The sequence below is a fragment of the Tribolium madens genome, unplaced genomic scaffold (genome assembly GCF_015345945.1).
Source record: "Tribolium madens isolate multiple individuals breed KSU strain unplaced genomic scaffold, Tmad_KSU_1.1 Scaffold_1;HRSCAF=32;Tcas5.2_LG8, whole genome shotgun sequence".
In the NCBI taxonomy this organism is placed as follows: Eukaryota; Metazoa; Arthropoda; class Insecta; order Coleoptera; family Tenebrionidae; genus Tribolium; species Tribolium madens.
The window spans coordinates 11,441,668-11,462,450 of record NW_025400984.1 but is presented as its reverse complement, the minus strand read 5'-3'; the positions used below and the strand labels follow the sequence as shown (position 1 = coordinate 11,462,450).

The 20,783-nt window shown below is 35.5% G+C and overlaps 7 protein-coding genes across 7 annotated transcripts in view; 3 read left to right on the top strand and 4 right to left on the bottom strand.

Moving 5' to 3' along the window:
- Positions 1–9: 9 nt before the first annotated feature.
- LOC123003754 (protein pinocchio) lies at positions 10–4,660 on the bottom strand. The gene is made up of 4 exons (XM_044396734.1): positions 4,379–4,660; positions 3,950–4,058; positions 684–741; positions 10–638 (listed from the first exon to the last, which is right to left on the bottom strand). The coding sequence occupies exons 2-4, from the start codon at positions 4,056–4,058 to the stop codon at positions 350–352; spliced, it is 456 nt and encodes a 151-aa protein (XP_044252669.1). The 5' UTR covers positions 4,379–4,660; the 3' UTR covers positions 10–349.
- Positions 2,918–5,695, top strand: LOC123003753 (regulator of microtubule dynamics protein 1-like). Its single transcript, XM_044396733.1, has 2 exons — positions 2,918–3,509; positions 3,566–5,695. Exons 1-2 carry the CDS (start codon positions 2,936–2,938, stop codon positions 3,922–3,924), a joined length of 933 nt encoding a protein of 310 aa, XP_044252668.1. The 5' UTR covers positions 2,918–2,935; the 3' UTR covers positions 3,925–5,695.
- Positions 5,696–6,436: 741 nt separating this feature from the next.
- LOC123003547 lies at positions 6,437–10,379 on the top strand. The gene is made up of 7 exons (XM_044396363.1): positions 6,437–6,662; positions 6,713–6,844; positions 6,890–7,063; positions 7,112–7,326; positions 7,367–7,630; positions 9,477–9,827; positions 9,873–10,379. Exons 1-7 carry the CDS (start codon positions 6,503–6,505, stop codon positions 10,257–10,259), a joined length of 1,683 nt encoding a protein of 560 aa, XP_044252298.1. The 5' UTR covers positions 6,437–6,502; the 3' UTR covers positions 10,260–10,379.
- On the bottom strand, positions 10,276–15,566 carry LOC123003546 (serine/threonine-protein kinase/endoribonuclease IRE1-like). Its single transcript, XM_044396362.1, has 9 exons — positions 15,368–15,566; positions 14,780–15,323; positions 14,498–14,729; positions 14,259–14,446; positions 13,392–14,210; positions 11,479–11,672; positions 11,152–11,427; positions 10,912–11,103; positions 10,276–10,830 (listed from the first exon to the last, which is right to left on the bottom strand). The coding sequence occupies exons 1-9, from the start codon at positions 15,446–15,448 to the stop codon at positions 10,378–10,380; spliced, it is 2,979 nt and encodes a 992-aa protein (XP_044252297.1). The 5' UTR covers positions 15,449–15,566; the 3' UTR covers positions 10,276–10,377.
- Positions 15,567–15,647: 81 nt separating this feature from the next.
- Positions 15,648–17,426, bottom strand: LOC123003549 (dipeptidase 1-like). The gene is made up of 9 exons (XM_044396364.1): positions 17,236–17,426; positions 17,132–17,192; positions 16,924–17,086; positions 16,740–16,875; positions 16,545–16,695; positions 16,255–16,498; positions 16,122–16,203; positions 15,854–16,074; positions 15,648–15,808 (listed from the first exon to the last, which is right to left on the bottom strand). The coding sequence occupies exons 1-9, from the start codon at positions 17,291–17,293 to the stop codon at positions 15,674–15,676; spliced, it is 1,251 nt and encodes a 416-aa protein (XP_044252299.1). The 5' UTR covers positions 17,294–17,426; the 3' UTR covers positions 15,648–15,673.
- Positions 17,427–17,574: 148 nt separating this feature from the next.
- On the bottom strand, positions 17,575–19,323 carry LOC123003550 (tenascin-like). Its single transcript, XM_044396365.1, has 5 exons — positions 18,871–19,323; positions 18,659–18,734; positions 18,490–18,612; positions 17,865–18,002; positions 17,575–17,810 (listed from the first exon to the last, which is right to left on the bottom strand). The coding sequence occupies exons 2-5, from the start codon at positions 18,708–18,710 to the stop codon at positions 17,584–17,586; spliced, it is 540 nt and encodes a 179-aa protein (XP_044252300.1). The 5' UTR covers positions 18,711–18,734; positions 18,871–19,323; the 3' UTR covers positions 17,575–17,583.
- A 290-nt stretch (positions 19,324–19,613) lies between these two features.
- Positions 19,614–20,783, top strand: part of LOC123016270 — a 1,692-nt gene continuing 522 nt past the window's right edge. The window contains exons 1-2 of the mRNA XM_044416561.1: positions 19,614–19,915; positions 20,031–20,267. Of these exons, the coding sequence (XP_044272496.1) occupies positions 19,837–19,915; positions 20,031–20,267 (316 nt within the window). The 5' untranslated portion in view covers positions 19,614–19,836. The remainder of the gene's footprint in view (positions 19,916–20,030; positions 20,268–20,783) is intronic.

Below are 20,783 nucleotides of genomic sequence, written 5' to 3'. Positions count from 1 at the left end.
ATGTGCGTGTAATACTAGGCAAGTTTATTTAATTAATTTAAGACCTTACAATTATTACATCAGTCATTGGAAAAGAAATGTAATTTATTTGAATAAAATCTATAATATCAACGTTCCATACAAGTACAATTTGCCTAAACTTTATAAATTTAGTTTTAATATAAAACAAGCAAAACCACACCTAAACCGCTGAATTCTAGGTGATGTTTGAAATTTTGCGCCAAGATTCAGTCGAAAAAAAATATATAACTAAACTTGGGGTGACTTTCAAATCGAATTTCCCCAATAAATAAATCAGTCCACCCTGTTTAATTATATTAGAAAAAGGCCATTAAATGGTAAAATGGCGTCATGAGTTAGTCTCTTTCTTGTTTTTCTCGCACTTTCCCTGCCAACGGGCTTTACTGCTCGCGTGCGACATGCTGAGATCCCTCTTCCAGACAGCCCCGCAGCCCCCTTCGCACTCGGGACACGGCCGTTCGAGGGCGTAGCCCCCGCATTCGGAGCAATCGAGTGACACATGACTGTCACTCCACGACACGCCACAAGTGAAACAGGTGGTCATCTGGAGACGCAATTCCTCGATTGTCAGCACTTGGGGGCCCTCGCGCAGATCGTCCAAACTGTGCGTCAAAGAACTGAACAAAATTATTACAAAAATCGGGGAAAAACTGAAAAATTACCTATGATTGGAATGAAGTCCAGCAGGATGGACGCTCGCCAAAGACATCTTTTTGCGAACTGGAAAAATCGAACTTTTTTATTAGTGGTTCAAAGTTTATTACGCAAAATGCGCAATTATCACGAGATTGAAACGGTGGGGTAATAAAATATTGCATTTATCGCTATTTAGGTCATTGAACACGAAATAGAGCAGGTTTATCGACCCGGCGTCGGTGCCGTCGCGACGCACTCAACATTCCTCAAACGCAAAAAATGACTTTTGGATGGCAAAAATCGCAGGAATTCTTGCATCACGTTTCACGATTGCGGTTAATCACGACCTTATCTCATGTCTCAAATTACTGCTTAATCTCATTTACATTTAATAATGAAAACGAGACTTGGGATTTTTCCACAAATTGACAATTTGTCCCGTTTTCCGCCCTAGACGAGCCGCCTCAGGAACGGTTGCTATGGAAATAAACCAACGTATGTGTGTAACTATGGTAACAAAAACTCTATAAATAAAAAATGTCATGGCAACAATGAAACGTCCAGTGGCGTGTCATTTTCCAGTTTCCAATTTAATTGTAATTGACATTCGATTTTTAATGTTTGAGGTTAGTTGTCAAATCACGTGACTATATCGAGCACCATCGCTTGTAAACTATGCCATGTTGATGACTAAATCGAATTTTTGCAGAATAAATAGACTAGATAAGTGCACAACAATATTCCAGTTAAACCCCTATTATTATCCACAATGACGATTAATCACGAGTATATCTCGTGAATCACTTTAATCTTTAATCCTGCCAAACACTATGGAAATTATTTCTAGAAATTCAGTGTGAAAGTTGTAAAAAAAAAACAATTATCTATGCAATCGCAAAGTCTATAAATAAATAATCGATTCCAAACGATTCAAATTAATTGAAATCGCGTTGCTATTTACGTAGAAAAGAACAATAGCTGGTTTTCATGACGCCAACGGACGTCACTTTACCAAAAACACAATTTTCTTGCGTCCCACTTATTGAGAAAGTTTTTCGCAAGAAATGAAACTCACTTACGTTTAAAAACACTGCTTTTTGCCTTGCGACTGACTCGGAACAATGTCGGAAAACGACTGAATTCGGTGACCTTTAACGGTGACGTCACGACTCATGCGTCTAAAACAAGTGAAAACGATGCGTCGCGACGGAGGCAAAAACTTTCAACAAGGAAATTGCGACAGAAATAACTAAAACAGAAGGGGGTTTTTAAATAAATATTTTGGAAATTCGACAAAATTATGGAGGATGAGAGAGATGATAAGATAAATGAGTAACAGTGGCGCCTGAAAAGTGAAAATGATAAGAATTTTCTCGGGAAACAATCACTCAAGTAGGACGCGATTTTCGATACTCAGTTGGCAGCGCTTAGTGAGTGACTTGACAAAAAAAAAAACTATGGACATCCAAGCCGGCTCTGAATCAACAATTAGTGATTTTCGTGTTTTTAATTGTCAGATTGGCACCCTTAAAACAAGTGGCGGCAGACTAATAAGATGGCGTCGAGTTCCAAAAGTCGAAAATGCTTTTTAAAGCAAAAATTGGTTGATTTTAAAATTGTGGAAAAATTTGAGAAAAGTTTCGGTGTTTTGGTTTTGAAAAATTCCAGAAATCAAACAATTTTTTTCCAAGCCGGGTCAACCAATCAACAATTAGTAATTTTCGTGGTGTTTTTTAATTTAATTTTAATCAGATTGGCACTCCTAAAACAACTGGCGGCAGATTAACAATATGGCGTCGAGTTGCAAAGTCGAAAAATTGGTTATTTTCATAATTATTTGTGTAAAAAATTAACAAAAGTTTCGGTGTTGTGGCTCCAGTGATTAGTTTTGTGGCTGCGAAATGGATTTTCAACTGATGAGTAAGTACAAATTATGTTTTTTTGTGAATAAACTCAAGTCCCACTTTCAATAAAAAAAAATACGCATGAAATAATTTACAAAAACGAATCCTAATTTCAACGCTGTCTAGAGCATTTTAAAAGGCAAAAATGAAATTCGTCAGTTTCCTGTTTTACCACCACTAATTTAAAAAAAAAATCAATTTTCGCAAAAACGAGGAAATAAAACAAAAATATCAGTGTGAAAGTGAGTTTGTGGAGTGTAAAATGACGTTGGTAGCACTGCAAAAGTTAGGCATTGTTGCCAACTGGAAAAAAATGGGTCACAGAGTTCGTTTTGAATTGTTATGACAACAAAAAACATTGACAAATATGAGAAATGTCAAAATTAACTGTACGTCTCGTGAACGTAATAAAACTCTTCTCTTTCCACCACGACAATTTGCGAAATCTCGGCGATCGAGTGATAAAACTACAATTTTTGACATTTCTGAAGGCCATAACGAATTTCGGTTCGGCCCCAAATGTCGAAGACAAAGTCACGAAATACTGGACTGGTAAATCAGTCGACGAGATCATCGCCGAAGCCGACATCCTCTTCGACCAAGGCAAATACTTGCAAGTTTACGAATTATTAAACCGTTTGAAATTTTGCAACAACATCGAAGTGCAATGGCGAATCGGTCGTGCCCTCTTCAAACTCTCCCACGAACACGAAATCACCGAAGAAATCCGCAGGGAAATGATCGATGAAGCGTACGAAATCATACAAAGTAGTCTCACAACAGCGGAAAACTCCCCCAAAATCCACAAATGGGCCGCTATCATCATCGACCGCAAAAACGGAATGAAAGGTCTTGAACATCGAGTGAAAAACTCGGAAATTGTCAAAAACCACCTCATTAGAACCTGCGAATTGGACCCGGACGACGTCACAGCCCAGTATCTCTTAGGTAAAAAAACCGGCAACGTCGCACCCACACCGTGGCGCCAAATTCAAAAATTCCAGGTCGGTGGTGTTACGAAATGAGCAATATCACGTGGTTTCAACGCATCATTGCGAAATTGTTATACGGGGAAGCACCGAGATCAAGTTTCGAGGAAGCCAACAAGTATTTATCAAGAGCTGAAGACTTACATCCCCGATTTTATCTACAAAATACGTACTTGTTGGGAAAGACGTGTCTGAAATTGGGGCAGTACTACAGGGCCAAACACTATTTCGGCGTCGTGGGGAATTTACCCGTTCATAACGAGTATGAGAAACATTGTGCCACCGACGCGAAAAAATTACTAAAACGTTTAGATAAGTACAGTTTGGAGAAAAATGCGCTTTTTTACGAATATCCCTTTGGTACAAACGAGTAAATTTTTGTGTTCATTTTGGACTCACCTAGCATCAGAGGAACGGCTTGAAAATCGGGATCATCTTCGTCGAACAAGATGTCTTCCTCAAACTCGGTGAATCCCTCAAGTTTCGTGTTACTTTCAACTCGCAACATCTGAAATTTGAGGAAATAAAAAGGTCATCATCTTGAACTTGAAACGCTCATTATTACAGACAAATCGAGTTGGCTTAGTTACCATGGATTTTTCCAAACATAAACAAATCTCGTTGCTATAGTTATAAAGTAAAAAAACAAAAACAAAATGGCGAAAAGTGACGATTGGGTGCAATTTCGTGGCATATGTTGCTAATAATAGCTTTCTTTTTCCAGTTAGAGTCGCATTCCAGCTTGACCTAACCTCAAAACCTAACGGTATTCGTGTCATTTTTGCGTGATTAATGTTTTTCCGTTTATGATTTATCGTGGAAAATTACCTTTTCTGTGGTAGAAATGTGGCTTTTGGTGTTTTCTTTGTGTTGGTTGCACTCAGACACACACACACACACGCGAGCAGTCGACTAGATGCACCAGCGACTGGAATGAAATGCCATTCAGGTCGAAGACTTTTAAAATCGAACGGTGGTATTATCGAAAGTCGCGAGATTACGAGATAACGTGAGGAAAATAGTCGATTTTTAAACGAGTAATGCGATTTTCTTTGCGAAAAAGTGCTGCAGTTGCAACTCGAAATGGTCAACAACTGGCGTTTCGACATACATTTATTTTGTTTTGTCATTGCGATTAATAAACGGATTGAGTGTTGTGTTATTACACATGGTGGGGCTATTTTCAGACGTTGTGATAGGAAAAAAATGACATTTTGAGATAAGGGGGCCAAAATTTCGATTTCACAACGTGGAATCTTGGCGAAATTGCGATTTTGTAGAGTGGTGAAGGTCAAGGTTAAAAATATACGTTGTCAATGAGTGTTTTTGACACTTTTTGACAATATTGTTAAATATTTGTTTTCGTTTTCGTAAAGGAACAAAACTGTGTCATTGTTCATGACATGTTTCAATGTCATTGTCAAAAACATGCTAAATAATGTGTGGTCAAGATTATTTATTTCTGCCAAATCATGGTGCTTTTTAATAATAATTAATTTGCTCTTAAAAATAAATAATTAAAAAAATTATGGTAAGAACTCACTTGCCTCTTCGTTTACTTACTCATTTATTATAGGCAAGGACAGGGTAGGTTATGGTTGTCAAAAACAGCTACAGCCACTTGATTTTTGTCAAAAATCTAATAGTTTTTGACATTAAAGCAATTTGACTTCTATTTTTATGGGAAAATGTGTAAATTACATAAATAAAACTTAAATTTATTTTTTTTACGTTAAAATTAACCCATTGTCTGACATGGTGCTTATAATTTTTAAATAATTTTTGCAATATTTTAATTTTTTATTTTGTCTATCACCTACATATTATTTGTGAACTATTATGTTATTATTTTTGTTGGCCCCTCTAATCCGATATCCTTATAATTTTTAAGTCTCGCATCTAGCAGGTGATTAATTGGGGAATCCCCGATTTCAATAAATGGACAAATGGCGACATTTTCTTGGTTAATTGCTTTTTGAGTTTGTCCAAGACATCATTTTGTCAAAAATGTGTTTCTGACCCGACTTGGAATTGTCTTATTGACCGAAGGGGGCTGTGGTTTAAAGACACACTGAAGCGATTATGTTATTATTATGTGAACGTTTTTTCTTCTTTTTTGTCAAAATAAAGTATACAATTCTTGAGGTTTTTGTGTTTTTTTTTTAATTCATAAATCAATTTTAACACCTTTGTGGTCACTTGAATAAATAAGACAAATATTTTTTCAAGTTTTTATGACCACTTTGAAATGTGTTTGGTCACAAAAGGACACAAAATTGGGGCTTTCTACGTCCTTTGTTCGCAAAAACAATTGTGTTATTATTTTTTATACAAATTTGCAAATGGTGTATAACTGGTTGCATACCCTACACAATTAAACTTGATTTTTTTTTAAATTATGATTCGTGAAAGTCTTTGGACGAATTAAAAAAATTGTTTGGTTATATTTTTGTAATTTAAAAATTGGACCTTTTTGGGCATAGAATCGCATCATAATTAGTAATTACTATTCTGTAAGCAGAAAAGTGCATAAAACGTTATTGGGTCAAGTTTAAAAAATTACGAATTTTTTTAGTTTTGAGTACTTTAAATATGGTTGAAATATGGTTTTCTAGACGTAAAATTACGTGCTAAACACGACACAACAAGTTTAAATACTCTACGATGCGTAGTTTTTGGGATATTGAATAACAAAGTTAAGGCTAGAATCATCCGATTCTGACCAAAAAATCAACCCGGAACTATAACCCCGAATTAAAATCAAATTCTGACGTTTTTAGTCTTATAGTTTTGTAGAAAAACGCACTTAAAATTTCACAATTTTGAAAATTTTTACTTTTTGAACTACGATTAGGCATCTAGTAGGTCAGAATAGGTGATAATTATGTCAAATTTGGCTCTAGTTTAAGTAGTTTTATCTTAGATTTACTTCTTTAGTGTAGAGTTATTCCAATGTCGGAAAATTTCGACTCGCCACCAAAATTACCCGACCGTGAAGATGTCTCCGAGCCGCCCGAAAACCCCCACGAACGCCACTCTTCAGAACGCCGAGTTAAAGTATCTCTCCCGGAAATCACCTCTGAAGAGAAAAAAAAAGACGAGACAGATGAACGTAACAAGTTGATTTTTGCTCCTTCTGTAAACACCACCAAACTTTTGCAGATTTATCACTCAAGAGTGTCAGTTTAGGCTCGATTTTGTCGCTATTGCAGAAAAATGCGAGTAAAGAATCGACAATGTCGAAAGACGTGTTTACATTGGGTTCGATCAAAAGCGGGGCATCCTCGAGGAAAAGTCGGTGTTTGTCTTTGAGTACCAGTTTTTGAGCGAATTTTTCAGCCGGAGTGTCGACGCCCTCACGAAGCAGCAAATCGGAACAAATATCCGAACCGGAAACGGGGGAAGTCTCCCCCCTTCCTCCGGAAATCGACGATATTAGTTATGCCATCCCGGAGGATTTTATCAGAAGAATGCGAAGCTCAACACTTTCGTCCAGTATTCATTTCGTTTCAGGTGCTTTTATCAATTATCAAGTTTTTTTTTTCCAATTTTATGATTTAGAGGAGTTTACGAAACGCGAATACTCGCTAGATATGCCCACAATAGCCGAAGATTTTGAGACACTAAGAGATGAAGACGAATACCATGAAGACATTTACATTGATAGAAAACTGTACATCGAAATGTACAAAATATTCGAAACGAGAAAATATAAAGAGAAACTCAAAAACAACTATTTGCAATCAAGACTAGCCAAATATTACATGAGACGTAAAGTACGTTTGATTTTTTTTTCCCCTCTAATCACCAAATTAGATGTTTTACGTTTTGAGAGAATTAACAACGAAAGTGGACGAAGTCATGATAAAATACCAGAAAGACTTGGAAAGTTTGGAAAATTTGTGCGATTTGAGCGAACGTGAAAAAGCATACAATTATGAAGAAATCAAAGTTTTAACAGCGAAACGTGACGCTAAAATAGCCGATTTAGAAACACTATTCCAGAATTTGATCAACATGGAACAGGAATTTGCTAAAACACTCACATTTGAACGAACCGGACGCACAAACGTCGACAAGGTGAAGGTTCAGTGTTGCCAGATCAAAATCATTAAATTCACCAGTTTCGAGTTGAAAAATGACATGCATTTCGGCTTAATTCTATGATTTTACGGCTTGTTTTCAACAAAATTCTGCGAAATAATTGCTGAAAAACGTGCTAAAATACTCGAGAAATGCGAAAATAATATAATTCTAGACTTAATTTCTTCATTTTTTAGTTTCTCTTAGCGAACTCTAGTGAAAAACTTGAGATTTTAGTACAAAAACGCGCTTAAAAGCATTTTCGGCCAAATTTTGTGGTTTCTCAGCTTATTTTTGTCTCAATTTTGCTCAAAAACGAGTTAAATCGAATAATAAACATGAATATCAATCATTTTTGTGATTTTTAGACGTGTTTGGACAAGATTTTGCAAAATAAATGAACCTCTGGTTCAAAAACGAAGTAAGTCGGGCGAAGCAAGCCAAAAAATGATGAATTTCGATTTAGTTTTGTAATTTTTTTACCTTGTTTCAACGTAATGTTTCGAACTTTTTGTGTTTTTATCTCTAAAAAGCATGCTTAAACGCTCGAAAAAGGCCAAAACGCCGTTATTTTGTTGAATTTGTGGCTTGTTTTTAACAAAATTTTGCAAAATAATTGTATTTCTAGCGAAAAAAGCATTCGAAGAAGACATAAATAAGTTGTTATTTTTGACTCTGTTTAGTAATATCTCGTAAAAAACAAATAGAATTATTTTTAACCAATTTGGTGTTTTTTGATGGTTTTTTCTACGAGAAAATTTGAGGAAATGATTAAGTTAAATAAAAATATGATAATATAATCTTTTTTTATAACAATTTAGTGACTTTTGACATGTTGTGGCAAACTCTCACAAAAAAAAACAGTTTTCAGCTTAAAAATCTGCTTGAACCTTCGAAAAAGGAAAAAATTATATCATTTTCGTCCTAATTCTATGTTTTTTGGCTTGTTTTTTTATCAATTCTACGAAATAATTGGGTTTCTAGCTAAAAAACGTACTAAAATCCTCAAGAAATGCAAATTAATGTAATTTTCGACTTAATATTTTAATTTTTCAGTTAGTTTTAGCGAAATCTCGCAAAAAAACCAAAGATTGTGGTACAAAAACGTGCTTAAAAAAAATCGGCTTGTTTTTATCTTATTTTGCTCAAAAACCAATTAAATCGAGTGAACCAAACAAAATAACATCAATATTAATTGTTTTTGATATTTTTAAGCGTGTTTGGACAAGATTTTGCAAAATAAATGAACTTCTGTTTCAAAAAACGATGAAATCAATTTCCATTTAATTTCTTAATTTTTTTTGCCTGCTTGAACGAAATTTTTAGAATTTTCTTTGTTTTTATTTCAAAAACGCCCTTAAACACTTGAAAATGGACAAAAAACGACGTTTTTTGGTCTAATTTGTTGAATTTTTGGATGCTTTTTAACGAAATTTTACGAAATAACTGTGTTTCTGGCTGAAAAAGTATTCGAAAAAGACAAAAATAGATTGTCATTTTCGATTCTGTTTGGTAAAATCTTGTAAAAAACAAACAGAACTATTTTTGACCATTTTTTTTGACTTTTTTGAAAGAATTTGACGAGATAAACCATTTTCGGGTTGAAAACGTGGAAAATGCTCGAAAAGCAGTTTTTTTTCATTTCCAAAAAATCACCAGATATTAGAATATTTTTTTCACCAAATCATGAAAATCACCAGATCTGGCAACACTGGCTACTTTACAGTAACAGCAGTTACTAAGCAATTTCGTTCGTTGCCATGGTAGCGCACCTTGTTGCCTAGCAATTAACTATGTTAGTACTTTGTTGCCTAGCAACGGTTACTAAATCCCTTGTGACTAGATGGCGGAGCGTTTTGTGAAACGACAGAAGAGCCAAGCAAACCTTTTGATAAAACTGCGAATGACTTACATCAATTTGCGTAATCGATTCAACGAAAAAACGCTAGCTTATGAGAATTTGGATCATTTGGGTCCGGGTTACGGTATCATGGATTACGTCCAGTTGAAAATGGACAATCGTAAATTGTACGACACTTTGGAAGAAAAGGAATCCGAATTGACGAAATTGCGTTTGGATTGTAAGGATACGATTCAGGTTTTGGCACACAATCGTGAGAAATCGCAAGTTGTAAATTTGGATATTGAGAAATTAAAGGAGGAACTTCAAGTGACCGATACGGAACTTAATGATGTAAAAGTGTTTGTTTACAACACAAGTTTCAGTGATGTTTTTCAGGCGCGTGAACAGTTGGGGTATTTGAAACGTGAGAGAGATAAATTTCGAGATGAGATAAAAAGAATGCGACTCGAATTTGGTTTGCTGACGAATCCGAAATTACTGCGCGATATGGAAAGCTCAATCAAGGAAATTAATATTTTGAAGGACAATATTGAAAAGACAAAAGATCGATATTTGGAGAAAAGTAAACAAACCGTAGCGGTACGCAAAAATATGGAACGTTATGTGGCGGATAGAAAACGTGAAGAAAGTCGAATATTGAAAATTTTAGAAAGTGTTAGTAGTTTGACAGTTAAAAAAATACCGACGCTTGCTACTGTACCCTCAGTTGGTACGAAAAAGAGCGTCTCTATTGTGGATTTACCACAGAAAAAAAGTTTCTAATAAAAACAATAATAACTCCATATAGAAAATATATTTGGCAACGATTAACATTAATTGGTCCTTAAAAACAAAGTGCTACAATTATCACAGTGATTCCTTAAAATTACCAAACTTGTACTTATTTATCTTGTCTTATGGCCCAGACTAGGGGTTCGTCCCGTTTCGATGCCCTTTTCTTGCTCCTAATCCGTACTTCACTTTTCTTAAATCTACGATCAGTTATCGTAACATTCACTTCGTTCACATCTACGACTTCTTCCGGTGCTAAATTCCGGTAAAGTCCCACATTTTTCCGTGAATTTGTATCGAAAAGTCGATTTTTTATCCCAACACAAAAATCGGACTTTTCGACGATATAATTCTGAATCTGTTGCAAGAAATTCTGATAGGAATATTTGTAAGTCTCGTGGTAGTAATGCTGAAAGGCTGTTTCGTCCGAAACGCATTGCATGGCCAACCACGAATGCACTAATAAAAGCGGAAATCTCTTCGTCCAGTAGTTCGTAAAAGAATCAGGGATTTCCCCTAAAAGAGTTTGAGCTTCTTTAGTCAACTCCCGAAAGTGGTGTTTCTGAAAATGATCTAGTCATTGGGGGCATTTCGACACTGATTTGAGTTTCATAATTGTAACCATGGAAACGTCATAGCTTACTTTGTTTCTAAGTGCTCGTAGAAGGTCCCGCACTGATTCTCCTCTATATGAGCGATATTTTCGCAAATCTGTGGCGACTTCTTCATGGATGTGCATCCTCCAGTCAGTTCTAACAATCGTAAAGTTCATTTTTTCTAAATTTTGTAAAACTGAGTCATCAATTTCGGCTTTTTCGACCCTATCGCTGACATCCTAAAAAAATTAATTAAAGTAGGTAAGTGAAAAAAATGTTTTTCTTACTTGGAAAAAAGCTAAAATTTTTCCGCTATCCCAAAACATGGGATGTTTCAAAATAGCACCACAAGAAGGCCTTTCGTTCGGTTTGGACGAAATCATCGCCGCTAATAACGGTTTCTGGAGATTAATTTGCCATTCTTCGCCTTGAAGATCGTCCAAATTATAATCACCACTCAAGATGTTGGCTTGTCGTCGTAAATTGTCCCCGAATGGGTGCAAACCGTTCGATAGAACGTAGTAAAAAAGGCAACCGAGTGAAAACAAGTCCACGGCACAAGTCTGGAATGTTTTTTTTTTAGGTCTAGGGATGTTTTTTTTTTTCTAACTTACCGTTCGTTCGTTTCCGTTGAGCATTTCCGGTGCTATCCAACCGTCGGTTCCGGTCACTCCGGACCGTCGCGAAAACGAAACTCTTCCCACTTGGAGTTTTTTACACAAACCGAAATCTGAGATCATTGCTTTGACTTCGCCGTGACTATTGGGGACGGAAAGCAGCACATTGTGGGGCTTAATATCACGATGGACTGAAATAATTTTAGAAAAAAACATTAGTAGAGATTCTGGAGCTTGAGTTACCAAAAATTTGAGGAAAAACTTGATGTAAAGTAAATGTGGAAATCTGGCAACGCTGTACAGTGTTGGCAGGTGTGGTGAAATTTCACCAGATTTGGTGATTTTCATGTTATCGAATCTGGTGAAAACTTTGTAAAAATCTGGTGATTTTTGGAAATAAAAAAAACTGTTTTCCAAGCATTTTTCTACGTTTTCAACCAGAAACTTCAAAAGTCAAACTTTTTTAAAAATTCGAAAAAAAAACATCAAATTGGTTTTTGTTTGCTTTTTTAGAAGATTTTACTAAACAGCATTGAAAATGACAATCTATTTTTGTCTTTTTCGAATACTTTTTCAGTTAGAAACACAGTTATTTCGCAAAATTGGTTAAAAACAAGCCAAAAAACAGAATTAGGCCGAGAATGATATAATTTTTTCCTTTTTCTAAAGTTCAAGTAGGTTTTTTAATTTGAAAACAGTTTTTTCGTGAGAGTTGACTCATAAATTACTAAATTGTTATAAAAAATTAAGTTATGATATTTTTAACTCTTTCCTCAAATTTTCTCGAAGAAAAAATTGGTTAAAAATAGTTCTAATTGTTTTTTTTACAAGATATTACTAAACAGAGTCGAAAATGACAACTTATTTATGTCTTTTTCGAATGCTTTTTCCGCTAGAAACACAATTATTTTGCAAAATTTTGTTAAAAACAAGCCACAAATTCAACAAAATAACGGCCTTTTTCGAGTGCTTAAGTATGTCTTTAAGAGATAAAAACACAAAAAGTTCGAAATATTACGTTGAAACAGAGTAAAAAATTACAAAATTAAATCGAAATTGATATCATTTTTAGCTTGATTCACACAACTTTCTTCGTTTTTGAAGCAGAGGTTTATTATTTTGCAAAATCTTGTCCAAAAAATCACAAATGATTGATATTGATATTTATTTTGTTTATTTTACTCGATTTAACTGGTTTTTGAGCAAAATTAAGACAAAAATAAGCTGAGAAACCACAAAATTTAGCTGAAAATGCTTTTAAGCGCGTTTTTGTATTGAAATCTCAATTTTTTTACTAGATTTCGCTAAAACAAACTAAAAAATCAAGAAATTAAGTCTAGAATTATATTATTTTTGCATTTCTCTTGCATTATTTCGCAAAATTTTGTTGAAAACAATCCGAAAAATCACAAAATTAATCCAAAATGCATATCATATTTGCTTTTTTCAAAAGTTTAAACTGAAAACTACGTTTTTTCGCGAGATATAGCCATACAAATCGTAATCCTGGTGAAAATCTTGTAAATTTTTCAACTCGGAACTGGTGAATTTTATGTTTTGACATGGCAACACTGACACAAACTAGTCGAAAGAAAATTAAGCGGGGTTATGTTAGTTTCAATTTTGTGTCGAAAAAATGTGCAAAATCGCAAAATTAACAAACAAAAACACCAAAATTCGCTTAATCATTGTTTTTGTGAAACTTTAGTGAACATTTAATGTGACTGTGTGAAAATAAAGAACTTATCGTTTGTGTCTTTTGCACGAATTTTTGGATACAATGGTAAGAAACAATTTAATAATTTTAATTACGTTATGAGAAAAAAAATGCAAGTGTGATTTATGTTGGCACCGCTGCCTCATCCTCCATCTTGCCGCGCGAAATTCAAATTTTTCGTTTTTTTACGTACCAATATCGAGTGAATGCAAGTGTCTGAGACCCGAAGTGGCCTGTCTGAGGATATCCAATGGTTTAATCATCGTCCTGTCGCATTTCCCTTGCACGTATTCCATTAAAGTCGCTTGGCACAACTCGAGGGCAATGTACCTAAACAATCTATCTTGTTCCATGCAATAGTACCTTATGACATTGGGATGAGCATCACTTTCCCTCAATAGGGCAACTTCCCGATCGGCGAATGTAAAACATTCGGGAAGTAGGCGTTTCACCGCCACTTGTCTACTATCAAATTCCCCTCGATACACAAAAGTACCTTCACAACCTTTACCCAAGAGTTGGTCCGGATGGAAGGTTATTTTACCCACACGAACCAACCCATCGGGCAACTCCTCCGAATATGCGGTGATTGAGGAGTTTTTACCAAAGGAGTTTTGCTGACTTGAACGTGAACCATTCTGGGACATGTTTTGGAACTCACGGACTTGCACTTGCAAGTACCAAAACATAGCAATGACGCAACCCACCAAAATGATCAAAACCAACTTCAAACCTTTATTTTCCTGCTGATTTACCCACAATTTCAGCGATTTGTAGTAAGTTTTGAAACGGTTGGTTTGGGCTTTTTTTTCATTCTCTTCGGTTTGAATTCCAATTGATTTTGGGGGCGGTGCCTCATTTGAGTCACTTTCATCGGTCAGAAGGTGAAATTTAGGGTTACTCCCACCCAATAAGAATTTCGTTTCGGTGTATTTCGGGACGTTATAATGACCAACATAAATAACAAAATTCGGGATGCTTTGAAACGTAATCGGGTCCCCTTCATACATATCTAAAACTGTGATTTAGTGACAAAGTTGGTAAAACTGTAACGAATTACTTGAAGGTAGCCGGTAGTTGTATCCCGGGATGGGGTACTCGGGGTAGGGTTTGGGTAAATCAGGCGCATGGGGCCCCCCTAGTAGCAAAGGTCCCCCATCTGAGGCGGTTATAGTGACCACATTTTGATCGACGAGCGACGGAATGGCATAAAGACCGTACCTGTGGTCACCCACATACAAAGTGGGGCTAAAAATTTGATTAATTTACTTGATTTGAATTTTTCCACATTTGACTTACTATAGTTTCATTCGTTGGGGTTGGGGTCCCACGTGACTCAACAATTCCGTCGTTAAATAATTCAAAGTGTGATTGGCAAGACTCGTAAATGGGGCCACTAATAACCCATCTGAATCAAGTACGTATGCAGCCACGACGGGACTTCCCAGATCGCTATCCCATAGGAGGTTACCACGTCGACGGTCCATTGTTACCAACCGACCGGTTGAACTCGACGCAAAATGCACCAAATCTGTGATTGTGATAATTAATTATTTATTATCATGGAAAGTAAAACAGTACCGTAATTGTTCATTTCTTCCTTGGACATTGTTTGTGCTGTATAATCGTAAAAAGTGACGTTCCATTTACGCAACTTATTATTACTGTCAACCATCATAATGTCGTATTTGGTGCGTCCGATAAAAACGAATTTTTTTGATTCGATGGGACACGTGGGACTGGGGTCCCATCCCAAAACTTGTTCTTTTCGACCGGTGATTGGGTCGAGTTTGAACCACGTGTCTTTCTTTTTCCCCGTGTAGAAGATACCATCGGAGCTGCGACATGGCGACGATGCCACCAATTGTGGGATGGTAAATGGGAGTTTTTTTAACGGTTCTCGGTTATTCCCCAATAAATACAAAGAACCGTCTCGTGGATCTGGTAGAAAAATGGGGATGATGGCGTTTGTGGTGTCGACCGGGACTTGAACGATGGGTTTGTCTTTGATTTTCCATCGGATTCGACCGGTTTGGGACTCAACGCCCACCAAATCGCCGCTTAAAGTCGCGAAAACTAGGAGTCGCTCGTCGGTTTCGTGTGCCAATTCAGTGGTGGCGATTTTCTACAATCTCTTATCATTAAAGTTGATAAAATTCACCAACAAACCTCGCGTTTTGTCTCAAATTCCTCGCCAAGGGTGACACTCAATAAGAGAAAAAATGATAACCAAAAATGCCGTTTTCGCATTTTTACACACACGGATTCACATTAAATCGCTCTGAAAACCAAATTTCGGGATAAATAACCGTTTTAAGCCATTATTTGTGTTTACGTGTTGTGACATATTTGACGTAAAAATGACAGATTTCACAGATTTGTTACGTGGCTCGGAGAAAAATGGCGCCAAATTTAAAAATTAGTAATTTTTTTTGAAATTAAGAATTAGTCAAATGCGAAAACTCTTTATTTCGATTACAATTTGAGCAGAATGGCGGATACTACAATGGAAATAAATGACGGTAAAATTTCAATCGAAGCATTTTCTTCTAAATCTTCATCAGGAATTAGACTTTCATCAGGTGTTACTGACGCCAATTCAATTTTAACCTATAAAAACATCAAAAATTGGCCAAAACAGTGCAACCAACACACCTCTTCCACACGCTTAAAAACCCTATACAGATTTTTTCCGGCCAACTTTTCCAAATTTGGTATAGTCCATCTTTGGGGATTTTTTTCTTTAAGTTTATCAAACAAATCGGGATATTTGGAAACATCCTCTAATCCCACGGGAACACTACTAACCCCGTCATAGTCCGACCCAATCCCCACACAATCGATTCCTGCCATATCGACAATATGATTGATATGATCTAAAAAAATCACAATTGTATGACAAAAACCCCAAATTTTATCATACTTATGACATCATCGATCGTCACGTTGTCTTTCCCGACAAAAGCGCTATAAAAATTCACCATAACGACTCCTTGATTGGTTTTCTAAAGGGGAAAAACTGATCATGTGATCCAGTGTTACCAACTATTACTTACAACTTTCTCTAAAACGTCATCTCGTACGTTTCTATGGTGATTATGAATGGAAAATGCAGAGGAATGTGAGAAAATGACAGGGGCTTTTGATACGTCAATTGCCCGACTCATGACATTATGGGACACATGTGACAGGTCTACCAACATTCCGAGTCGATTCATTTCTAAAACGATTTTCTCACCAAATTTCGTTAAATCTGCTTGCGGTGAATTGTTGGTATCGTCGACTGGGGACGCATCGGCCCTAATTAATTCCAATTAAATTAAATTAAATTGAAAATTTTAAGTACCATGGAAGATTGCAAGTGTGTGTTAACGTCATATAACGGACACCAGCGTCGTAGAATTGGCGCAAAAGGGCCATTTTATTGTCAATTGAATGTCCACCTTCGAGGCCGATAAGACTTGCGATTTTTTTATTTTTAAAAGCGTCCAAAATTCCTAAATTAGGTGAAATTAATTAATTTTTTTTTCGATAAATTTACCATCTGCCGTTGTAACGAATTGCATGTGATCGCTGAAATGGTTTATTAGTCTTCGAATAACATCCACTTGTTCGAAACTTCGTGACACAATAGTGCTGTAATTGCTGGGGTTACAGTCCACATAAGCCACCCAAAACTATTTTTTTTTTTTATTATTTGAGTCAAAAATTGAAAATTTTAGTACCTGTCCTCCTAATTTTCCCGTTTTTGCTCTTTCTAAGTCCGTGAAACACGATTTACACGCGTCGAAACCGAAAACTGGGTCTTTACTCAAATCTGAATCGAATGAAAAATTCGCAATTTGGTTTTTCAGTTTCGAGTATAAATTGTAAGGCAGGTCATTGTGGCTGGAAAAATAATGTGAGGGGAATTTTAAACAAGTGTTTTTTTACCCATCAATTAGTGGAAAATTATCAAGGGCAGTGCGACCCGGTATCTCATCTTTAGTTGTTGCTAAAAAAATGTTTATAATTTGAAAAAAAATATTTTTTTTTACCTGGTAATGAGTGACCTAAATATGGCAAAACAGCCAGAAGTGATAAAAGTTTTAACATTTTAACGAGTGATAACACAAGTAATGAGTTAGAAGGTAAGGGACGTTATAATAAAAAAAATGGAAGGGATCTAGTTTTGTTTAAAGTGGGATTATTTGTGTTTTTGAAATTGAATGATGGGATTAAAAGACATAATAGATTGAAAGATTAACTGAAATGAATGTCATAGATAAAAATAATTACATCAAGGACAAACTATAGAGATTAGAATTACTGGTAGCACTGAAAAAATAATTGCCAACATTGCAAAATGAAAAGTTCAAGGTAAAACAAAAACTCGCTAAAATCTATTATATATTTAAAAAATACAAAACGGACAACAATTTAACATAAATTAGCACAATTTTAGTCGAAGCTGTCGATTTCTCATGTACAAAATTCGGATCTGGAATACACCTTCGACCTTTAATTTTAAAGCCAGTTTTACACGTACAAATCCTATTTACACAACCAATTTTATCGTTACAGTCCTCTCCACAATAACACTGGTGATCACTGTCACATTCCTCATCCAAACCTGCGAAAATCACTCATTTAACACATTTACAAAACAAAAAAAACAACAACAAACCTTTACTTTTGACGCATTGTTTATTAAAAAAATGATGGAATGACCTGCAAGCGCAGTGTTTATCCACGCAAATTCCTTTAGGACCTAGAGAGGTCTTGCAAACTGTTTTGTGAGCACACGGAATCGCAGGAGTGGCAACTTGAACGAGAAAAAAAATAATTTAAATTTGCCGCGATTTTGCGTCTGTCTCCTTGGCAACCAACTCGTAACTATGGTAATTTGAACGAGAAAAAAAATTAAAAAGGCCGAGGTTTTGCGTTTCCTTGGTAACGAACAAGTAACCATGGTAATTTGTTGAATAACCATAGCAACGATTGGCGGGTAATTCAATTTGGTCGTTTTTAATTCAATTAATCAATTAGGTGTCAGCTGTCTGCGAATTGACTTGTAAATAAATTCTTGGTGACGCTCCGCCATTAACAGATAATTTACAACACGTCGTATCGTCTTAATTGCTTTTAACTGCTGCTTCCTAATTAAAATAAACACTTGTGTTTTGTCATACATTAGAATTACTACCGATTTTTATGTATAAAAGACAAATTGTATTTTTTCGAGCCCACCCACCCACATATGTTTTACGGCTGTTCAAACACTTGGAGTAATATTTTAATCAAGGTCTTACTTTGGACGCAATGATCGTCAAACACACGGAAATTGTCACGACACACGCAAGTTCCATTTTGACAAAATGTGTCCAAAGTGCCGCAATTTTCGTTGGTTTCGCAAGGGCCATGAAGGGCAGAGCCTGAAAAAAAAATGTTTTTTTGTCGATTTTTCATTGGGGTGAATACCTGAAACTGTTAGAATTATGGGGAGAATTATAATTAGAGTTGCGTAAATCATAATTGACTTGTTTGTGTGATTTATCTGAAATAAAAAAGATATCAGTGAACAATTTGTTACTTTGTCTTGAGGAAGTGATTATTTATTTATTTATCAATCGTGTTGTTTAATTTTCGTTTTTTTTTTTCGTAAAACAAAAAAAATAAATCAAAGTGCTCACCTCGAATTCCTGTTTTTCGTCACTTTAAAACAATATAAAAATACCACAAGCACTTTTTTTAATAGAATTAGCTGAAAATAGTCAACTGGCGTTCTCGCTAGCACGGTGATAAAGAGCGACTGTTCAAATCTGAATTCATCCATTCATTGATAAAGGAGACATGAAACTATTCTCTCGACATGCGGACAGATGCGATACATATGGATAAGTTTCGAAAAACATTTGTATTCTTAATGGTCCTCAGGTGATTTGTTTTGGACACGAAATATCCGTTTTGGGGGAATCACAAGTGTCGAGTTGTAAATTAAATCGAGTTGACATCCATAACCCATTTTTTAATTTAGACAAATTGTCTCAATTTGATTGAATGATTTAGGACCCCAGAAGCACAAATTTAATTCCATGATTTTTCTCCATTAATCACGCACTTTGGCGCCGCCTTTCACTGTTTATAAACAAATCCGGTTTTATTACCAACATTAACAAGAAATATTAAATAATCAAGCGAATTTCTGATTTAAAAATATCCTCTCTTCAAGCGACTCGCACCCGCTTTGCATATAAATCGGTAAAATGAAAATGTTCATTGTTTCGTTGCAAAAATTCATCGGATCTTGTTACAAGGATTTATTTTCAGCGCGAATAAATGCTCAAATAGTTTCGTAATTGCACTCCAAATAAAATAAACTCTTGGTTGTTGAACTTCTCGCTACCAATTTAAACTTATCCAAAACTGTATGAATGATATGTGAGTGAACTTTCGGTTATCTTAATTTGGCAATGAATTATGATAATTGATCGGAAGTTTGCGGTCAATTAGACAAATGAGTCGTAAGGACGTATTTGCATGACACTAAAAAATTGTGCACAAATGTTGGGAAAAATGCGGTTTTTCCCCCGATATTTCCTCAGGAAACAGATATGAATTGGCTATAAATCCGTAAATCGTTATCATAACACTCATTCATGTTCGAAATGAAACTCGTTTGTGTCATCATCGTTCTATTGCTTTCAATAATTGAAATATCAAAATCTAATTTGGTCTGTAAGTATTTATCATCCAACAACAATAATTTACGAGACCTTTGGCATCGTTAAAGTGTCAAGCGTTTCGTCGTTTAGATAAAACACAAACGGTGTCGAAACAAATCGATTTTTAGGGTTGATTTCGTGTCGCGATAACAACAATTGCTCATATCTCAAAAACGCAACGTGTCTCAATCATTTCTGCTATTGCGGAAAAGAATTCTACGTGTGCGAAAAACTCAATATTATAGGACAGGACTGTGACAACTCGGAAAAGTGTAATTTGAGTTATTCCGAATGTGGAAAAGAGGGAAAATGCGTCTGCAAGGACGGATTCGTGCCGGCAAACGATTTCTCGAGCTGTCTGAGAGGTAAATAAAGAAAATCAAGTTGCTGTGGGACAACTCTCTGGATAGTTGCTAGGTAACAAAAATTTATTTGTCTCTTCCGTTGCTTAGTTACTGAACAAATTTGATTTATTTGGATAGTTGCTAAGTAACAGTGAAAACTAGTTTATTACGTTGCCTAGTAATTGAACAGATTTGTATTGTCCACAGCAATCTGACAGAAATCGCGCCCCAGAGAAAAATTTCAAGAACCTGGAAAAATGTTAAAAAACATTTATTTTTTCACATTTGACGTTTTTTTTAAGTCTGTATAATGTTACTGATGATCTTGTATATGTTTTTTCATAATTATTTAGTAAAGGTACAAAAAAGTTAAACTTGGAAAATTATTTTTTCAACAGAAATAAATAGTCGAAGTGCAATATTTAAGTTCTCATAACTTTGAAATTTTTATACAGTATGTCTCAGGATTAAGTTTACAAAAGGAATTTTTTTATATTTGATTTTACGCGAAAATTGCAAAGGAAAAACATTTTTTGC